The sequence below is a fragment of the Alosa sapidissima genome, chromosome 13, assembly GCF_018492685.1.
Source record: "Alosa sapidissima isolate fAloSap1 chromosome 13, fAloSap1.pri, whole genome shotgun sequence".
NCBI classification, from domain to species: Eukaryota; Metazoa; Chordata; class Actinopteri; order Clupeiformes; family Clupeidae; genus Alosa; species Alosa sapidissima.
In genome coordinates, this window is record NC_055969.1 from 9194110 (window position 1) to 9211563 (window position 17454).

Consider the following 17454-nt stretch of genomic DNA (forward strand, 5'->3'; position numbering starts at 1 on the left):
CCACCACGCTTTCACGTTGCAAAACTACGATTGCGGTTGTGCGTTCCAAGGGAAGTTCAGTCCATATTCGGCTGATCTGAGATAATGTCCAAGATAAGATGTAGGCCTAGCCCTTTTTCTTGGAATGAATGAGTATATTCTAAAGAAAAAGAGGATGCTGCCTGCTGCCAGTGCCACACACCGACACACTGGTTTTCTATGGGAAGTGGTTAGCTATATATTGACTTCTTACAAGATTGACCTGTCTGAGTGCTGGCGCCCTATACTTTCTATATTTATATTTGCATAGATTGGCTATTGTGTTATTGTGTCATGCTATTATATTTGGTTGTGACAAATAAATCCATATTGAACAGCACCGCATAGTCCTCCAGTTCTGTATAATTCAAATTGACCAGCCCCTAAACCTGGCAGCAGCCTACACTTCCACCAGTTCGCTTTTTTTTTTTTAGTTCTCGAGTTAAATTTAAATCGAGTTATGCAGGTGTTTGAGAGAGAGAGAGGTGGCCACCTGGAACCATTGTGACCAAGTGTGAAAGTCTCTAACAGACTTCATACCTACGCTCAGAGAGAGAAAGGAAAGGTGGGGAGGGGTCGATAGATGTACCGGTCTTGGGCACTGCTGTGAAATTTCTACTGGTTCAGCATACTATACGTGTTTACTCCTCTGCACAGACATAAGTAAAGAAAATGGCATTGTTCATGCTTTCAAGAGAATCATTGAACACCTTGTAGCCTACTTGTATACAGACAAATATGCCCCTAGGAAGTGACAAAAATGTTTTATGCTTGCTTGCAATAGCTTGTGTGTGTACTTGTTTGGACGGTTGTGTGCTTGTGTAGATTGTGTGTGTGTGTGTGTGTGTGTGTGTGTGTGTGTGTGTGTGCTTGTGTAGATTGTGTTGTGTGTGTGTGGGTGTGTGTGTGTGTGTGGTCTTCTTGGAACTGTTTATTTTAGAGATTGTGTGAAATGTAACAGTATTAGGGCAAGGCTTATGGTTTGCCACAACCACCGAGGAATGCACTGTGTCATGGCATGAGAAGCTGCTGTGTGTTTGCTCTTATAGTTTAATGTCTCATAGAGGTTGGTCAGACAGGAAGCTAGTAATTACTCTCTTATCAGGTCATACATTGTAAATTGATCCATAACTATTGAGGTGAATACATCTGTGTTGTGTCTGGATATCTTAGTCAGAAAGTTGTTTCAACATAGTGGGCCAATGAGAACAGATTAGGCTACTTAGAACTTGTTCATTTGCATTATTGTGGTTGTACATAAAGCCAGGTTCAATCCTGCTGGTCAAGGCTGTTTAAAATAACCCTAAGTTGTCAGTAATATGACAGGCATTTTGAAGTACACAGAAATGTGTCTGCTGGAGTGAACCACACAGGTTCAAGACTCATGTGAGCTCATGGGCCGTGAGGTCATGCCTTGGCCTCACTACTCATCTCACTGTGTTATCCAATAAAATCCAGAGAAGCCCCAGAAAGAAAAGAAGCAAATACATGTCTGATGGTCTGTTGGTCAAAGAAACTGTTACATGATAGATCTTGATTCTTATTAATAGATCTTATTGATAGATCTTGATTATTATTTGGGACACAATGTTTCAATGCTCCAGCTACACAATTATGCCACGTGTAGTAATTCAATTAAGTAAAGTATGATAGATTATTATTCACCTGGGCTACAGTACAGAAAGTGGAGATCTGTCTAGTTCCTATGTCTTTTAGCAAATAATTAGGTAACTGTGTTTCATTGAAGCGCGTTTTGAATAATGCAGGCTTTAATTTCAATTCACTGCTTTCCCTGCCAGTTAATCACATAAACAAACAGAGAGATTGCATGGGCGAGAGATTAATCCCAGGTCCATGTTGGAGCATGAGTGTGTAGGGTGTGTCTCTATGCAACATTTGTCGACTTTCTCTCCAAGTCTCTAAGTTGTCATGTTACAGTAGGTGTGGAGCAAATTTATAAACAAACTTTACATGCCCAGACAGATTAGTTTAGGTGAGAAAAAGGAACTGTGTTAACTGACTTCACACAGGAACTCCAGACAATGTCAGAAAGAGAAAAGTCTCAAGTCTAGTTTCAGTTGAAACTTAAGAAGTTAAATTTTCTCTTCTTCTTCAGAGGTTTTGAAAGGTGGAAACATTTTCATCGGAAACCACCAGAGGGATGATCCAATCTTCTCCCTTTATCTCTCCACTCTCTTGTTCTCCTAAGTCCTCCTAATTCCGCTCTCTTCTAAGAGGCATTTACCGTAGTTCTGTGCAAACTTGTCACACTGTAGCATCACTGAAGGCATGTGATTGTTTTGTTCAAACAGTAATGCTTACATGTTGCCAAAGAGAGTGATATAACTTGGATGCATTGCCACTTGCTGAGGAAGGCATCTCTTCAAAGAGAGGCACAACACTCCCTTTTGCTTGTGCTGCCAGAGGCTGATTCTTGTGCTGACGGATTTTATCTCTCGTCACTGATCGTCCTGAAACGAAAGTATATTCATATTTTACGAAGCTCTTCCCAAACAGCCTAAAGACACCTGCCATAACATGTCCTACGGAGATAAACAAATCCGCAAATTGTTATGCTGTTTGCGCAGCAGGAAATACCAAACTATGTCTCCTGCAGGCAGGTTCTCCAGAAGGCAGAAAGTCAGAAGTCACATGTGATATGCATGAGGCTGAAATTATCATTGGATGTTCTTGTACCAGGACATCATCAAGTTAGTACATCCCTCAGGTAGAGTGATCTGTCATTTCAATGTTTCTTTCCACGATGATCCTGAGTAGGAATGCACAAGGGAGTTTGTGGTGTATTTCTTTGATTTTACCCATTTCAAAGCATCTTTTGTTGTTGTATATAAACCAACCAAGGAATGTGAATTGTACTGGTAATGTTAGTTACCAACCATCCTAGTTCAATGAAATATGTTTCAGGCTCATTCAGGTGTCCCTTAATTTTCATGTCTTAAAAAAACTGTTACAGCTAATCCATCATGTACTCTTCCCAATTACTGATAATATACACCAAAAGTGTGAGGGGAATTAGACATGTTTGCACATCTTCCTATTTATATACTGTATATAGTGTGGGTAACTGGTGGACCTAACATAATTAACTTGTAAGTCTATTCACTTGTAGGCCAGGAGTTGTCTATATATGGTTCCTTGTCATGCTTCCAAAAAAAGCTGCACTTCAGAAAGCCTTTTTTTTGGACTACCCTTATTGTTCCTCTATCAGGACTGTGTATATGCGAGCTAGAAAGCAGTAGGCTACTGTAAATTAAAGCAGATCCAGTTTGTGTACACTGCCACCTACTGGGAGGTACATACAGTATGAGAGACTTGTGCAGCCACTGGCCCTAGAAGTAAAATGTCATTACTTGGTGGAAAGCATAAAACATTATATATAGACTAAGCTACACAAGGAAACAAGCAACAGTAATCATTTTGAACAACATTTGATTAGCAAGACAGTATGGTCCATCATGTTTTGCCATGAAAAAATAACACCAATCTGAGGCTCCATAAGTTGTACACCTGTTTCCTGATACCATTATCCTTATTACATTAGCTGACAAAAACACACTATACAACAGTTCCCTGTTCTGAGGCAAGGAATTTTGAATGAATGTCGGAAATGGGGTTAAGGTGGCAGTGAGTGGACTAGCCTACACCGGAGCTGAAAGGATTAATGGGTGCAGTGGCTAATCCTGCACGCATGAACGACCTGTCTGCAGGAAGCAGACCACAGCCTGAGTCTGAGCGGCCCAAAAGACAAAGCGTTCGACCCTTCCGTCACGTTTCTACACCAAAAGAGTCTGATGAGCATGAATCAAAGACAGACAGACACACACACACACACTCAATCTCTGAAACCTATATACACATACAATCATTTGCATGCAATCACAAAACATTTCACTGTCAAGTACAAAAAAAAATATTTTTTATTTCTCTGGCATAACTCTCTTGAAAGCATGTGCAATGACATTTTCTTTACTTAGGTCCGTGCTGAGGAGTAAACACATACAGTATGCTGAACCAGTGCATTACATAGAAATTTCACAGCAGTGCCCAAGACCGGTACATCTATCAACCCCTCACCACCTTTCCTTTCTCTCTCTGAGCGTAGGTCTGAAGTCTGTTATAGGAAGATGTTTCTCTCTCCACATTAGAATATCACTTCATGTGGAAAATCCTATCACTATTATTTAATATTGTTCATGTTTCTTTTTGGCTCAGACATAATCAAACGTAGAAAACATACAATGTGAGAACATAATACAAAATACCAGAGTCTTTTGAGCCAAATGGGGTATGCATAGCATTCCTTTGAAAATTTAGGATAGGGATTGGCATGCATTGGAAAATTCCATTTCAAACACATTAGCGAATGCTTTGCTATGGGTTCATATAGAGACCAGCAATGGTTTCTGTGGCTGTCTGTAGTTGACAGGATAAATGGAGGGGCAGGAGCACCAGACAACTGATGAGACATTTGGGACAAAGTGCTTATTGTTAGGCTGAACAGACTAGGCCTATTTAATGACTGTTAAGGCTGGGCTAGATTCCAACTGTGAACAAATGGCTACAATCTTTTGAAGTTACAATAAAGCTGTGAGTTATTACATTTAGGAACTCAATTCCAAATGAGGCCCGAGGTCATTGTTTACACGCAGACATTAAATAAAGACTTCATAATGTGCAGAAACCAGTGAAAAGTGAATGCTGATGGATGTGAAATTACATACAATACAAATGAGTAGTGAATAGGGATCTGTGAAGAATACTCAATGTGTTGACAAAACAGGAATAATAACTGTGGCTGATTGGCATTGTTCTGCAATGTCTGGGCAAATGACTGTAAATATTGTGTGCAGTCATTGGTCTGGCTCTGTTTGTTGATAAACTTTTACAGTTGTGAAAAAGTACTGCAAAACGATACATGCCATCATGAAAAATACCTAATGTTGTAAAAGAGAGTATATTGCTATAGCTGAACACCAAGGTCATATGTTGAAGTCTGGAGGAATCCGAACATATACTCTAATATACCTGAACTAATATACCTGAACTGAACCGGAACTTTGGATTAAATTGTCTGCAAACTAAAAGCACGTAGAAGAGCAGACTTGGCTGTCATTTGGTTGTCTGAGCAATGTTTCTCATCTTTAAGAAAAATTGAGACGGATAATTAATGGGGGAGTAGATAAAACAAAAAAAAACTAAAGGCATAAGAATTGAAGAATAAATATATTCATCAATTTCACCAACAATAATAAATCTCAAATGGAAATGAGCATGGGCTTACTGTGTCAATATGTCAGTACACATGAAGTAATGAATTCAGTATTTACATATTTTGCAGACCTAGTTCTCAATTCATGATTACATGACACATTATGGTCATCACTAACTACATCACCTGAGTAGCAAGTTATGGGTCATTACCAATTCTGTCTTTCAGTTATTAAGAATCAACTTCTTAAATTATGCACTTTGCACGAACACCCACATAATATGTACACTTTAACTTTTACAAATACTTACATTTACAGTACAATCAATTTTCAAAGTCAGATGAGAATATGATGCATGTGAAACAGATCAGTGTCATTTCCGAAACATTAGCTTCAAAGCTCAGAAGGAATGTGACCCAAAAAAAAGAACGGATTAATATGACTAAAAAAAACACACACACAAAAAGTCAGACTCAGCTACAAAAAATGAGAAAAACTATGTTCAGTATTTGACACAGAACCAACAAACAGTGTTTTCAAGTTAGGAAAAAAATTGACAAAAAAAACTAGGAACGCCGTGGGCCTTCAGCCTGGATCAGGACCCCAGAGGAGGTTGTCTGGCCGTGAGTGATGTAGGCGTGGGCGAGTCATACGGAAAGATCAGTGCTGTGAGGTGCTCTCTGATGCCATTAGATGGATGATGGTCCTCTGCCGTAGAGATCCAGAGTCCAGGGGCCTGATAAACTTTAGCTGGTGGGCTGGTAAGGTGTGCTCGTGTGACATTGCATCGCAGACGAGTGTAGATTTCACATGGTCAAGAACAAGCACCATCAGACTTGCTTGGTGAACAGCTTGTGAACAGCTTGTGAAAGGTCCGGAAAGCCTGCTCTGTGCCTCTTCCCTGCAGCTGTGTGGCCAAACATGCTTGACTGTACTCCACAAATTACAATCTGATCGAGAATGTATCCAACAGTGACAGGAACGTTGACGTATATACAAACATACAGTGGGACCTACAGGTGACATCTCAGTTAGATTCAGGGTTCCAACAGATGCCAATTGGTGCTGGTCCCTTAAAAGGCACTGTCCCTCTTACTGTAAGTCATTGGACACAAAATTGTCCATAGCATGACTGAATGTTACTCTCCGAAGGTGAGACTCTGATGAGGGATTGACTGTTCAGACAGTGTATGATGACCACAGGAGGTCTCCTCCAGAGGAGAGCAGATACTTGGCACAACGTATGAGGCTGGAAGGGCGGAAGAATCTCCTGTACACGTGCAGCCTGAAGCACCTTAGTCGTCCCTCATCTCCTCCTTCATCTCCTCCATGGATTTTCGCTTGAAGAATCCAGCCTGTGGGGGAATAGGAGAAGGAGCGTCACTACAGTATTGGAGTTGCATTTGCTGTGGTGCATTTGAAACGCATAGCTTTTTGTGCAAGTTATTTGTGATTTGAGGTGCTCATTGGACATTGGGTGTTATGGATTTTATCTCTGAAAATACAAACGTGTTAAGAATAAGCATTATCACAGAGAATCATAAAAGACAGGGCATCCTACCTTCCATAACGCAAAGATGACCAGGGCGAGTAGGAGAAGTCCAATGAGGATGCTGAGGATGATGATCCACAGAGGAATTCCACCCAGCGCCTCTTTAGATATCTGCACTCTGACCTGCCGTCGAGAGAAGGTGTCAGACATGCTCCTTAAGCACAGATTACCAGTTGCCTCTGATGGGCTAACAGCACTGGTCATTTAAGATGTCTATGGCATCATATACAAGTGAGCACTCACTTCTCTGGTGATGCTGTTCTCGTTCAAAACAAAGAGTTCCGTGTTCTGGTTCTTCAACGTGCCGTTGACCATCATGGACATGGTGGAATATTCCGCCTGCAAAATGAGAAACCCATGTTCTGCATGAGAAAACTGTCAAAATGTGTCCAGTACCAACAGTGTCAGTGTTTTAACAGTTATTCTGGGGCAGCGGGACACTTTGTGATATTGATAGGCCTACACAGCCTGGAAAATCTCTTTTACACAGTAACTCCGGCGAAAATTGACCCCATGCATCAATTTTTGCCGGAGTTACACTTTAAGGGCCAATGGGAACACAGTTGGCTTCACACCTTTCACAAAGGGACCAATCATGTTTACTTTTTAATGTTTGAGTCTCCACAACTCTTCATTCCCATAACATTGGATTGGTCCACATGATGATCCTTCCCATTCACGTTAAACCACATTCATTCCATCATGGTTGTCCTCAAGACATACTGTACCATACATAATAATGACTGGCTGCCGGACACCGGAAGTGGTGGTAAATATGGTCAAGAGGTACTCACCCTCACAAATGTAGGCTTCCACACTCTTAGACTGATGTTCACCTGATTCATGTCAGCTGAGGGCAAAAAGCAGCTGAAGGATGCGCATTTAAGATGTTCACAGCTCTGAAACGGAGATAAGACACACCATGAACTGTGTAGAAGAGCAGTGCAATCTCCCATATGCATGTAAGTATTTATATCATTATAATCTGGTTCAAGACCCCCGTTTAATACCCCTGAAACAGGATGGGATAACTTACCACTAGGAAGTGGCTCAAGGTTTCTTTTTTGGGGTTTGGTTTGTGAGGATTTTGGGGGCTGATTTTCAAGGGGTTTACAAGGGCTCCTAAATGGCATGTCACATCCTGTGGGTAAAAAATAACATTTAATCACCCCATCAAGCCTAACAAATTCTGAAGTGTATATTTTGTGTAGGTATAAAATAGATTTTTTTCTTTGTCTTCCATCACATCAGGGCGGTTACTATTAAAACGCCTTTTTTAATGATAGGTCATGTAATTGGTTCAAGAACTATCTGAGTTTTAAATTATAAATATTTGGGCATTTGGATGGATAATATGTTGTCTTTTAAGTATCACATCTCCGAGCTTGTTCAGTCCACGTTTTTATCTGTTATGGATTATGGTGATGTTATCTACATGCATACTTCCTCTTCTGGACTGTATCCCCTTAATGCAATTTATCATTCTGCACTTCATTTTATCACTGGTGATGGGTTTAGAACTCATCACTGTGTTTTATATGAAAGGGTTGGATGGCCTTCATTACCTGCAAGAAGAGAGTAACATTGCATGATTTTTATTTCTGAAGTTTTACTTGGTATTTTACCTCATTATTTTTGGTTTCTGTTAGATCTTGCAATTTGCACACTCGTTCACAAAATGTCCTGACCTTGACTGTTCCTCATGTTAGAACGGAATTAGGAAAAACAGCTTTTGAATTTTATGCCGCCAAAAAATGGAATGACTTACAACTGGAAACTTTGGTTTCCTTGTAATATTTAAAAAAAAACATGTAAAAAAAACCTTCTTCCCAGTGTTGTGCAGACTGTTTCTATGTGTGAACTATGATTTTGGTGTATATTGTTGTTTCATATTGTGTATGCAATCAGGGTGTCATTGGAAAAGAGAGCTTGCTCTCAACTGACCCTCCCTGAATAAATAAAGCTGAAGAAGAAGACATCCCTTCCATCATTCAGCAATCTGAGTGACTATTAATCAACTGAATAAAAGCTGATTAAACCAGCCTTGTAATGAAAACCAATGTGTGCCTTTGTAAGATCCATCTTTTCTTGATTCCCTCATCCAGCCACTATTCATATTTCTATTTGTATGATGGATTCCCTTTGTTATGGTATCCACATTAAAAAGGGGGTCTGTGATTATGTTTCCAAACCAAGAACAGTTGCTGATATCTGAACTGTAGCCAATAAAATTACACCCTTCGTCCTCTATGATTCTGTAGTAACGACTGTAACTTCTGGAGTATTGATTGGCTGAAATATTGTTTATTGCCCAGCCTGAGCATTTGCCCAACTGTGTTTTATCACAGAGCCAGGACTGTGTAGCAACACCAGAATGTTTGTTGAGAGCACACACAAGACACCTAGTGACCCATTGTTATGACCCTAGGGGTCTTTCTGTGTATTCTTTGAGTTATTTTTGTGTATTCTTGTGTATTCTTGTGTTCTTTTTGTTGTGTCTTACAGGCAGGTTGGTGCAGCTGATTGGTTTTGTGATCCAATTCGACGTCACAGCAGCCAACCCCTTTTAAATGTGGCTGGCTGACGTCATTCGAGAGATCTCTTGCGCTTGCTTCGGATAGCTCTTTTTGCTGCCGCTGCTGCTGCTATAGGGCCAGCTTTGGGCCTTGCCCATGCAACCACCTTCGCTTTTTCCACTCACTGGGGTGAGAGACCGGGAGTGAGCACCTGGCTACTGAGGCCTACTTTCAAGGCCTTTCCTTGCTTTTTGTTGTTGCTCCTTAGTCTGATTTTCATACTTCTTTTTCTATGAATCTATTTTTGTACAAATAAATACAGGTTAATGTTCCGTTCCGTTGTCTGCCTGTGTTTCCCTATTCAAAAACTTTGCTATGTTCCACAAGCCCTAAACTGGGATATAACACCATAAAGAGGCATGTGTTACATTTGGCACAAGTGTATTGGATTAAAGTCAAGTAACAGACTGCATCTACAACTGGCTGAAAGATTTGCTGAGAGTGCAGGGAGAGTGTACGAGCAGAACCTTAGACATGGTGACACTTGTGAGGTAGAAGAGTCTGTTGTCATAGGGCGATGTCTCTGGATACATCACTGTGAGCCTGAGGTCGGGGGTCTTCACATTCGCCTCCTTTTCAACCTGTGGGGTTTCAACAGGGGAAGGCGGGGAACAATGCTTGTGTGAGAAATAGGGAGTTCAGACGACCTACAAGGAATCCACACTCCTGCTCAGTCCATTATTGGAGTATACGCTTACGTCAACTGCTCTATATTCATTTGTATACATTTATTTGTATAGTTTACTATAATAAATACTTAAAAAGTCTGCACACTTCTCGAATATTTTCCTGTTTTGTGTTTTATTTTGTCATGCTGACTGAACGTTTTGACCTTTCGGTCTTCTTCATGTGAAGGTCATAAAGAAGACCGAAAGTTAAAAAAGTTGCTTACTATAGACAATAAACAAAGTATCACAACAATTTCACCAATACTATATTACACATACGGTGCATTCATCTAAAATACTACCTTTCAGCAACATATTCAACAATACCTGACATAACACTCAGCCTAATAATGTCTCTCATTGAGCATGACAACCCAGTTATTGATGGTAAACAGCGAACTATGTTTATACAGTGGAAAATCAGGTTTTATTCTTGTGCTTTTTATTGGCTGCTTACCGTAAAGCTGACTTTCATCTCGTCACCTATCACACTGGTGTGGTTAATTATGCTGGGGTACGTTTCTCCCTCCTTAATGACAATGTGTTCTTCTTTCATAAACTTAGTTCTGGAAGTAAGGAAGAATACAAGAAATCTTTTTTTTTTTTTTTAAATAATAAAATTTGATCACAGGTAGAAATTAGAAACACAATGTCAGCTAAATTAAATTCCAGTTGCAAAAAAGTATGCTTTCAAAAGTAGAATACTGGTACCAAAGATCCTTAATATCCACCGTCTCTGCCGTGTACATTGTTATTACTGGGGTATCTCGTGTCTACATTACAGTACTGAGCTTTTACAACAGGGGGCAGGCTTGGGCCATATGACTATACAGGCCCTTCTGTTACTAAATGTCCCTGTTTTTTATTGCCGTGTGTGGAGCCTGGGCTGTCTAGAAACCATGTTTTTTTACAGTGTGTTCAGGGGGCAGGCAGCTAGCGGATAGTAAGATGTTTGCTGCATTTGACAAAAAATGTTTTAGCCTAAAAAACGTGTGACATCGCTTAGAGCACCTTTAAGTATAGGGAAGAGATCAAGAGACACAGTATAAAATGCAGCTTAACAGTAGCCCAGTTCAAAGGTTGCAAAAACCATCAAAAGTGATTAAGTCCGACAAACTATGAAATTGACCTTTGACCTTCTGCTTCATTATTTAAGATCTTATTCCCCAATAGCTGACTGCTTCTCCTCTAATTGTGCCCACAAAGTGGAGGACAGGGCCAACCGAGCCACTCTACTTAATGATGTAATGTGCAGATCTCACTCACGCAGTGAACTTGATGCCGGCCTCATAGATCACAGGGATGATGATTTTCACCTGGTTGTCATTCAGAGTTGATTTATCCTCATCACTGTCACTAGAGAAAGAGTATATAAGCTTCAGAATAATTTGTACTGCTGAAGGATGTTGTTTAGACAAGTTTAGGAGCGAGGATTGATTGAGGTGTGCTGGAGGTGGAGCGGTGTCTTACGTTGAGGCTGCCACATCGATGGAAATGTCCTTCCGAACATGAGCAGGATTCACCTCGAAATGGATGCGAAACTCCTCCTGATTTTTAAAAAAAAAAATGAGGACAGGATAGAGCATTTATGTTACTTAGAAAACGTTTATTTCTAGTCACAAAGCCAAATTCAGTAAGTCAACATTAAAGTCATTTCAAGTGGACAGCAAATATAGTCTGAATATATGGAGTTATAATTACAAAGTAATGTAAATTGTTTTTGTTACTGTATATGGTTAATGTATCAGTCCAGTTGTGGGGTCCTTACCTCTTTGTTTGCCTTGAGGAACGGATAGCCCACAGCGCAAACCACAGTGTTGTTGTGGGGTTCACACACTATGTCCCTGTTGCCACTGATAGACTTATGGTAGACAAAAAAGAGAAAAATCAATGAAACACAAATAAATATGTGAGCATGTTCACAAAAGGACACTACTCCTTCAGTATGAAAAAAGTGACTGATAGAGCAAGCAACTTGTATGCACAGTTTAGTAAAAAAAAGAACATTTTCAAGTAAAGTTTTATTTACTATCTATGTCTTTATTAGGCTATTTTCTCTACATAATGTAATGTCCCTCTCTCTTCTTACTGTGTAACATTCAGTCAGAGATGAACTCACCTCCACTTTGACATAGTTGATGTTTTCTGAGTAGATCAAGCTCACTTTAGTGTTGTAGGCATTGTCCTTGGTGTTCTTCACCCACACACTGACATTGAATTTCTCCTGGTTGGCCTTGATGAGCATTCTGAGTGAATTATATAAGTAGGAAAACATCTGTCTTACTTTCAAAAAAATATGCTAACAATTTCACATTTTATACACAAGGGGGTGCAGTGTCCCCCTGAGATAGCTTGTCCATGTTTAAAGGCTGTCAGCTCTGGTTTGGTGAAAGTTTCCATGCCGTGCTCATACTGGAAAAGACCTAATCATCATGGCAGACCAGTGATTAAGACTCAAATGCTAGCATTTAAATATATCTTAGTGGCTGACAAAAATAGAGACTCCACAAACACTATTTAATCAAGTCATGCTAGTGGTGATGAGTTCACAAGGACTCCTTGTCTCCTTGACTGCTTGAATACCTGTTAATGCTGGGTGTAGCTTTGAGATGCAGGTCTGCAATGCAGACATCTTTGTTTCCACAGTCAACAAGGGGGATCTGAAAGACAGACGGAGTAGATTAAACATGTCATCATACAATTCAGGCTTTATTCCCTGCGAACTGTTACGGCTGGAAATATCAGATGAAGCAGCAACTATGAACGATGACAAGAGAATGAGAAAAGAATATGAAAGAGAGACACTGATCTGTTGGGGGACCCAAACATTTCTCTGTCTCTCTCTCTCTCCCTTCTCTACATGGTGCTGTTTGTTGAACTTGAACTGTCCACTAAATGACTCTCACAAATCTCTAAGCCCAGAGGCGTTAGTCTGAGAACTCCCTGGTCTCACTGGAGACGGGACAACATCAACAGGGTGAGTCCAGCAGGGAGACTGGCTAGTGGTCAGACAGTCGTTCGTAAAAGCCTCAGGAAACCCATGCTTCCATGAGATAAATCCAAGTGGTGTGTGTGTGTGTGTGTGTGTGTACGTGAGCCTGTGTGTGTTTGTATGTGCATTTCTGTGTACAGAGGACATCTGCTCGTCTGTACAAATCAGACATCATTTAATTTCATGTGTACGGATATGAATGTGTGTGTGTGTGTGTGTGTGTGTGAGAGAGCAAGTGAGTGCACGCATTTGTGTGTGTGTGTGTGTGTGTGTGTGTGTGTGTGTGTGTGTGTGTGTGTGTGTGTGTGTGTGTGTGTGTGTGTGTGTGTGTGTGTGTGTGAGAGAGAGAGCGAGTGCACGCATTTGTGTGTGTGTGTGTGAGAGAGAGAGACATGTGTGCTGTATCACACAGAGAATGACCCTACTGTTCTTACTCTTGGTCTTCTGACAGTTTGAGGAGCTCCAGACTCTGATAACAGACACCCAGCTTCATGGTGCTGCCGTAAAACTCGGTCTGAAATTGCTGATTACTGCTTCTTCACACACACACACACACACAGACATATGCAATCACACACACAAACACACGCAATCACACATGCACGAACACACACACGTACGCAATCACACACACGAACACACACACATACACACAAAACACACACACAGACCGTTGCTACGAACCAGTCTCTTAGTCACTTCTTCCTCAGTGTGGTGCAGCTGAGTGGTCTGCTGTGCTGTCTAGACTGTGTGTCCGTGCTGCTGACCAGACAGATCTGGGAGCGTTTCATCTTGTAAGAAGCCTCTTAATGTGGCGTGAAAAAAGAAGTCGTGACTCATTCATACAGATTAATGCTTCACTGTAAACCCAATGACACTAAATGAGGGAATCCTCAGTTCAACCTACTGGGTGGCCTGAGCAGTTGGACTTCAAAGCTTAGCTCACCATCCAAGACCAGAAGGTGACGTGAACTTGTTATTCACTGAGCTGCGACTGTCCTTGATCTCGTAGGTGCTCTGACTGTAAGTAGTTTGGTGCAGTTCTCCACCAAGTCACCAGGTTTGCAAACACAATAAATTCTAAGTACATTTGTGAGAACGCAATACGTTGATGACGTAAAAGTGACGTCTGGGCATTAAAACAATAAGCACAACACACACCATCTATTGGCCGTGTCTTAATGGTAGCTTCACAAATTTAGCATACCTCGCTGTGCCAAGATCAAGACTCGGAGATCTGTGAAGGGAAATCCATCGCTGCTACACCAGTGTACGTTAATGTGGAACACATTTAACATCATTTGCAACCTGGCTTAAACGTGGATTTCTCTTAGCTCCTGCGAATTGAAGGCAAACAGTCCATTTGACTCCTTTCGAGGCCCACTATAGACCTCCATAACTGTGATTACATCCTTCTGTGCTGATGTTTGCACATGTGGGAGGAAAAGATTTGTGAACATCTGCTGACCTAATATTGAAGAAGCGCAGTGGGTTTGTAAACGTCTCTCTGACACACACACACACACACACACACTACTAGACTCATCAGCATTTTTACACTCTGGCCAAGATAAGCTGTGCGATGGGACTGCCTGTGTATGTCATTCAAAAAGTAATACAGTGCACACAACGTATCTCCACTCCCAGTTCATACTCACTCAGTAGTCACAGAATACTACAAAAGCCTCCATGTTGCAAGACATCGCATATATTCTGTGTAAACACTAACACATTGCTGATTAGACAAGGGCTGCAGGTCAGGTCTTCTTACCGACTTGTTGATGGATGTGGGCAAGTTTCCGTCCATGACCGGGCCGTTGTCTGGGTCAGCTAAGCCAAAGTCCAGTGAAACCATGATGGGATCTCGGAAGTCCAGTTTTTCCTGTAGAAGAGTTGGAAGATGTTTAATTTGCATTCTACTAATGTGGGCTAAGATTTTACTGATATTAATATCATAATATCAATATTCTTTCAATACTCTATTCAATAATTCATCTTTCATCAGCATCGTTTCTAAAGACACTTCTCAATCTCAATTTTTTATTCTGATGTGAAGGTCACTAAGTACTTTCTTCTCAGTTTGTGTGTGTGTGTGTGTGTGTGTGTGTGTGTGTGTGTGTGTGTGTGTGTGTGTGTGTGTGTGTGTGTGTTGGACAAGCTACAAAATTCAGTGCGTGTACTGTATACTGGGGGTAACTTGGTGGCACAGAACGTGACTCATTAATCACCATACAGCCACCAGTATTCAGCTCTGACATTTAACGGCATAACTAAGTTATGCTCTGAGGAGCCTGGAAAGGCTTTAATGGTGGACTAAAGAGTGACATTGATTCCATGCTTAGGGTGGGATGATATCTTACACGTCATGTGTGTTGTTGCATCACAAAGTCAGATTTCAGTGGGTTTCCACTGTGTCATTCGGACAATTACTGTTAATTTTCAGGAATTTGCGACAAAATGCCAAGGTTAGTTAATACCGAAAGTGGGGAGAGTTGAGCAACTAGTCTTCACATGTGTGTGATAAAAGTATGGGATTTCCCGTTCTCGGGAACTGACACAGACGTTGTGAAATGACAAGGATTTGGGCTTGGAATTTTAACTAGAAAAGTGTTTGTGCAAGTTATATGAAGAAAAAAAAAAAGGATTTGCAGTGGAGGAAGAACTGTGAGTGACACAGTTTTACAGAGGGGTTTTATTCAACACTGAGGGGACACGGATGATATTTGCATCAGTGGCGTCATCTAGATCTTCTCACCCAACTATGAATCTTTTCACTATTCTTACTTTTGGGTCAGAACTTTGCTCTGTAAGGGCATACTCACACTATGCCATCCCTACCGTACCCGAGTATGTTTGACCCCCAAAGTCCGGTTCGGTTGACCAGTGTGATCTCTCCGTACTGTACCCGGGCACGGTACGCTTATCCGTGGCCCTGTACGCTTGAGGAGGTGGGCTCGGGCACGGTACGGTTGAGGAGGTGGGCTCGGGCACGGCACGGTTGAGGAGGTGGGCTCGGGCACGGTACGGGTGGGCACAACAGCTCAACCGTGCCTGGGTACAGGTTGATAGTATGCAGTGAGAGTGCAGACCAAGAACAGATGAGAACTGTAATCCGGTACGGTACAAGTGAACCGTGCCCAGAGTGAGTACGCCTTAAGATCATCATGAACTGTTACTCATGAACTGTACCTCAGCATCATCAAGTCACTGTTTACTGGTCTGACTTTATTTGTCTCTACATATCTCTGTCTCACTGTTTTTGTCTCTTCATCTGTCTATCTCTTTCTCTATGTCTCTTGTTCTACCTCTTTCTTTCTATGTTTCTCCCTCTCTCTCCTCTCTCATAGAAAACATGTGTTAGCCATCCTGTTCTCTCAGAGCAGTGTTAGGTCACTGGGGGATATCTCCAGCTGCCTTCTCTCTGTGCCTTCGCCATAGAGGCTGTGGGCAATTAGAACTGTTAGGGTGCAGGCATTCTCCTGTTGCTTTGATCCCCACCACTCTGGTTCTCATTATACTGTCCGAGGATCCGTCATCTCAAGTCTTTAGCAAACACCTCGCTGTACTTATCTGGCCTCATTTGCAGCTAAAAGAAATGAAGAATACAAATGAAATGATGTTCCATGAACAGTCTAGGTGAGATTCTATAGGGGGAGTATTAGTTGGAGTAGGCACCCTTTGAACATAAACATGCTTATCGTGTTTCCAATGCTATGGTCTTTAAAGGTCAACAACTTTGAAGAAGAAGAGATCACTGTCTTTGTAAATGGCTTTACCGTAAACAGAGATGAAAGCCTGAGAGATAACTTCTCTCTATGTGTAGGTAATGAAAACAACACCAGGAGGCACATGTCTGTTAAAAACTCCACACTAAATCAAACTTGTGCTACGGCTACGGCTACGACTCCACAACCGTTTATGTACAGATACTATAGGCCACGCTGGCAGAGGGAATCTCTTAAGGTATTTTTAGTATGGGTCCTTTTGCACTGCATATTCTTGCAATCTCATAGACATTTTTAAACGTATGCCCAATAGACCTTTACAAAGACCTGTAGAAAGACAATGTACGTCATTCTAACAATGACATTGAATGATTTGGCCGGTACTGTAAACTCAAATAGAAGCATAATGCTCTACAATTTTGTTCATTGGGCTGCAAAGACTAAATCTACAGTAGTTCCCAAGGCTAACATATCCCTCACTGCAGTTATATTAAATCAAAGACGCCGGCGTCTCAGCTGGGATGTGAACCTGTAACCTTGGAGCCGCGCCACTGTGTAACACCGACACTCACAGCAGAGCAGGGAAGGCCAAATGAGAGCATTTAGCCATGTGAGTCTTTTCGAGCCAGAAGCCTATTCATTTCCTCTGTGTCCTTAAGATGCCGTCTCACCGATCGAAAACAGGATAAAAT

General features: G+C 41.3%; 1 protein-coding gene across 2 annotated transcripts in view; it reads right to left on the minus strand.

Moving 5' to 3' along the window:
- Positions 1–3938: 3938 nt before the first annotated feature.
- itga1 (integrin, alpha 1) overlaps positions 3939–17454 on the minus strand; it is a 45314-nt gene continuing 31798 nt past the window's right edge. For both annotated transcript variants that reach the window (XM_042059302.1, XM_042059301.1), the window contains exons 18-30: positions 14809–14919; positions 12629–12705; positions 12165–12291; positions 11814–11906; positions 11516–11592; positions 11312–11401; positions 10503–10611; positions 9845–9958; positions 7838–7942; positions 7596–7700; positions 7045–7140; positions 6811–6924; positions 3939–6604 (exon numbers count right to left, since the gene is read on the minus strand). In XM_042059302.1, coding sequence (XP_041915236.1) covers positions 6545–6604; positions 6811–6924; positions 7045–7140; positions 7596–7700; positions 7838–7942; positions 9845–9958; positions 10503–10611; positions 11312–11401; positions 11516–11592; positions 11814–11906; positions 12165–12291; positions 12629–12705; positions 14809–14919 — 1278 coding nt within the window. In that variant the 3' untranslated portion in view covers positions 3939–6544. The remainder of the gene's footprint in view (positions 6605–6810; positions 6925–7044; positions 7141–7595; positions 7701–7837; positions 7943–9844; positions 9959–10502; positions 10612–11311; positions 11402–11515; positions 11593–11813; positions 11907–12164; positions 12292–12628; positions 12706–14808; positions 14920–17454) is intronic.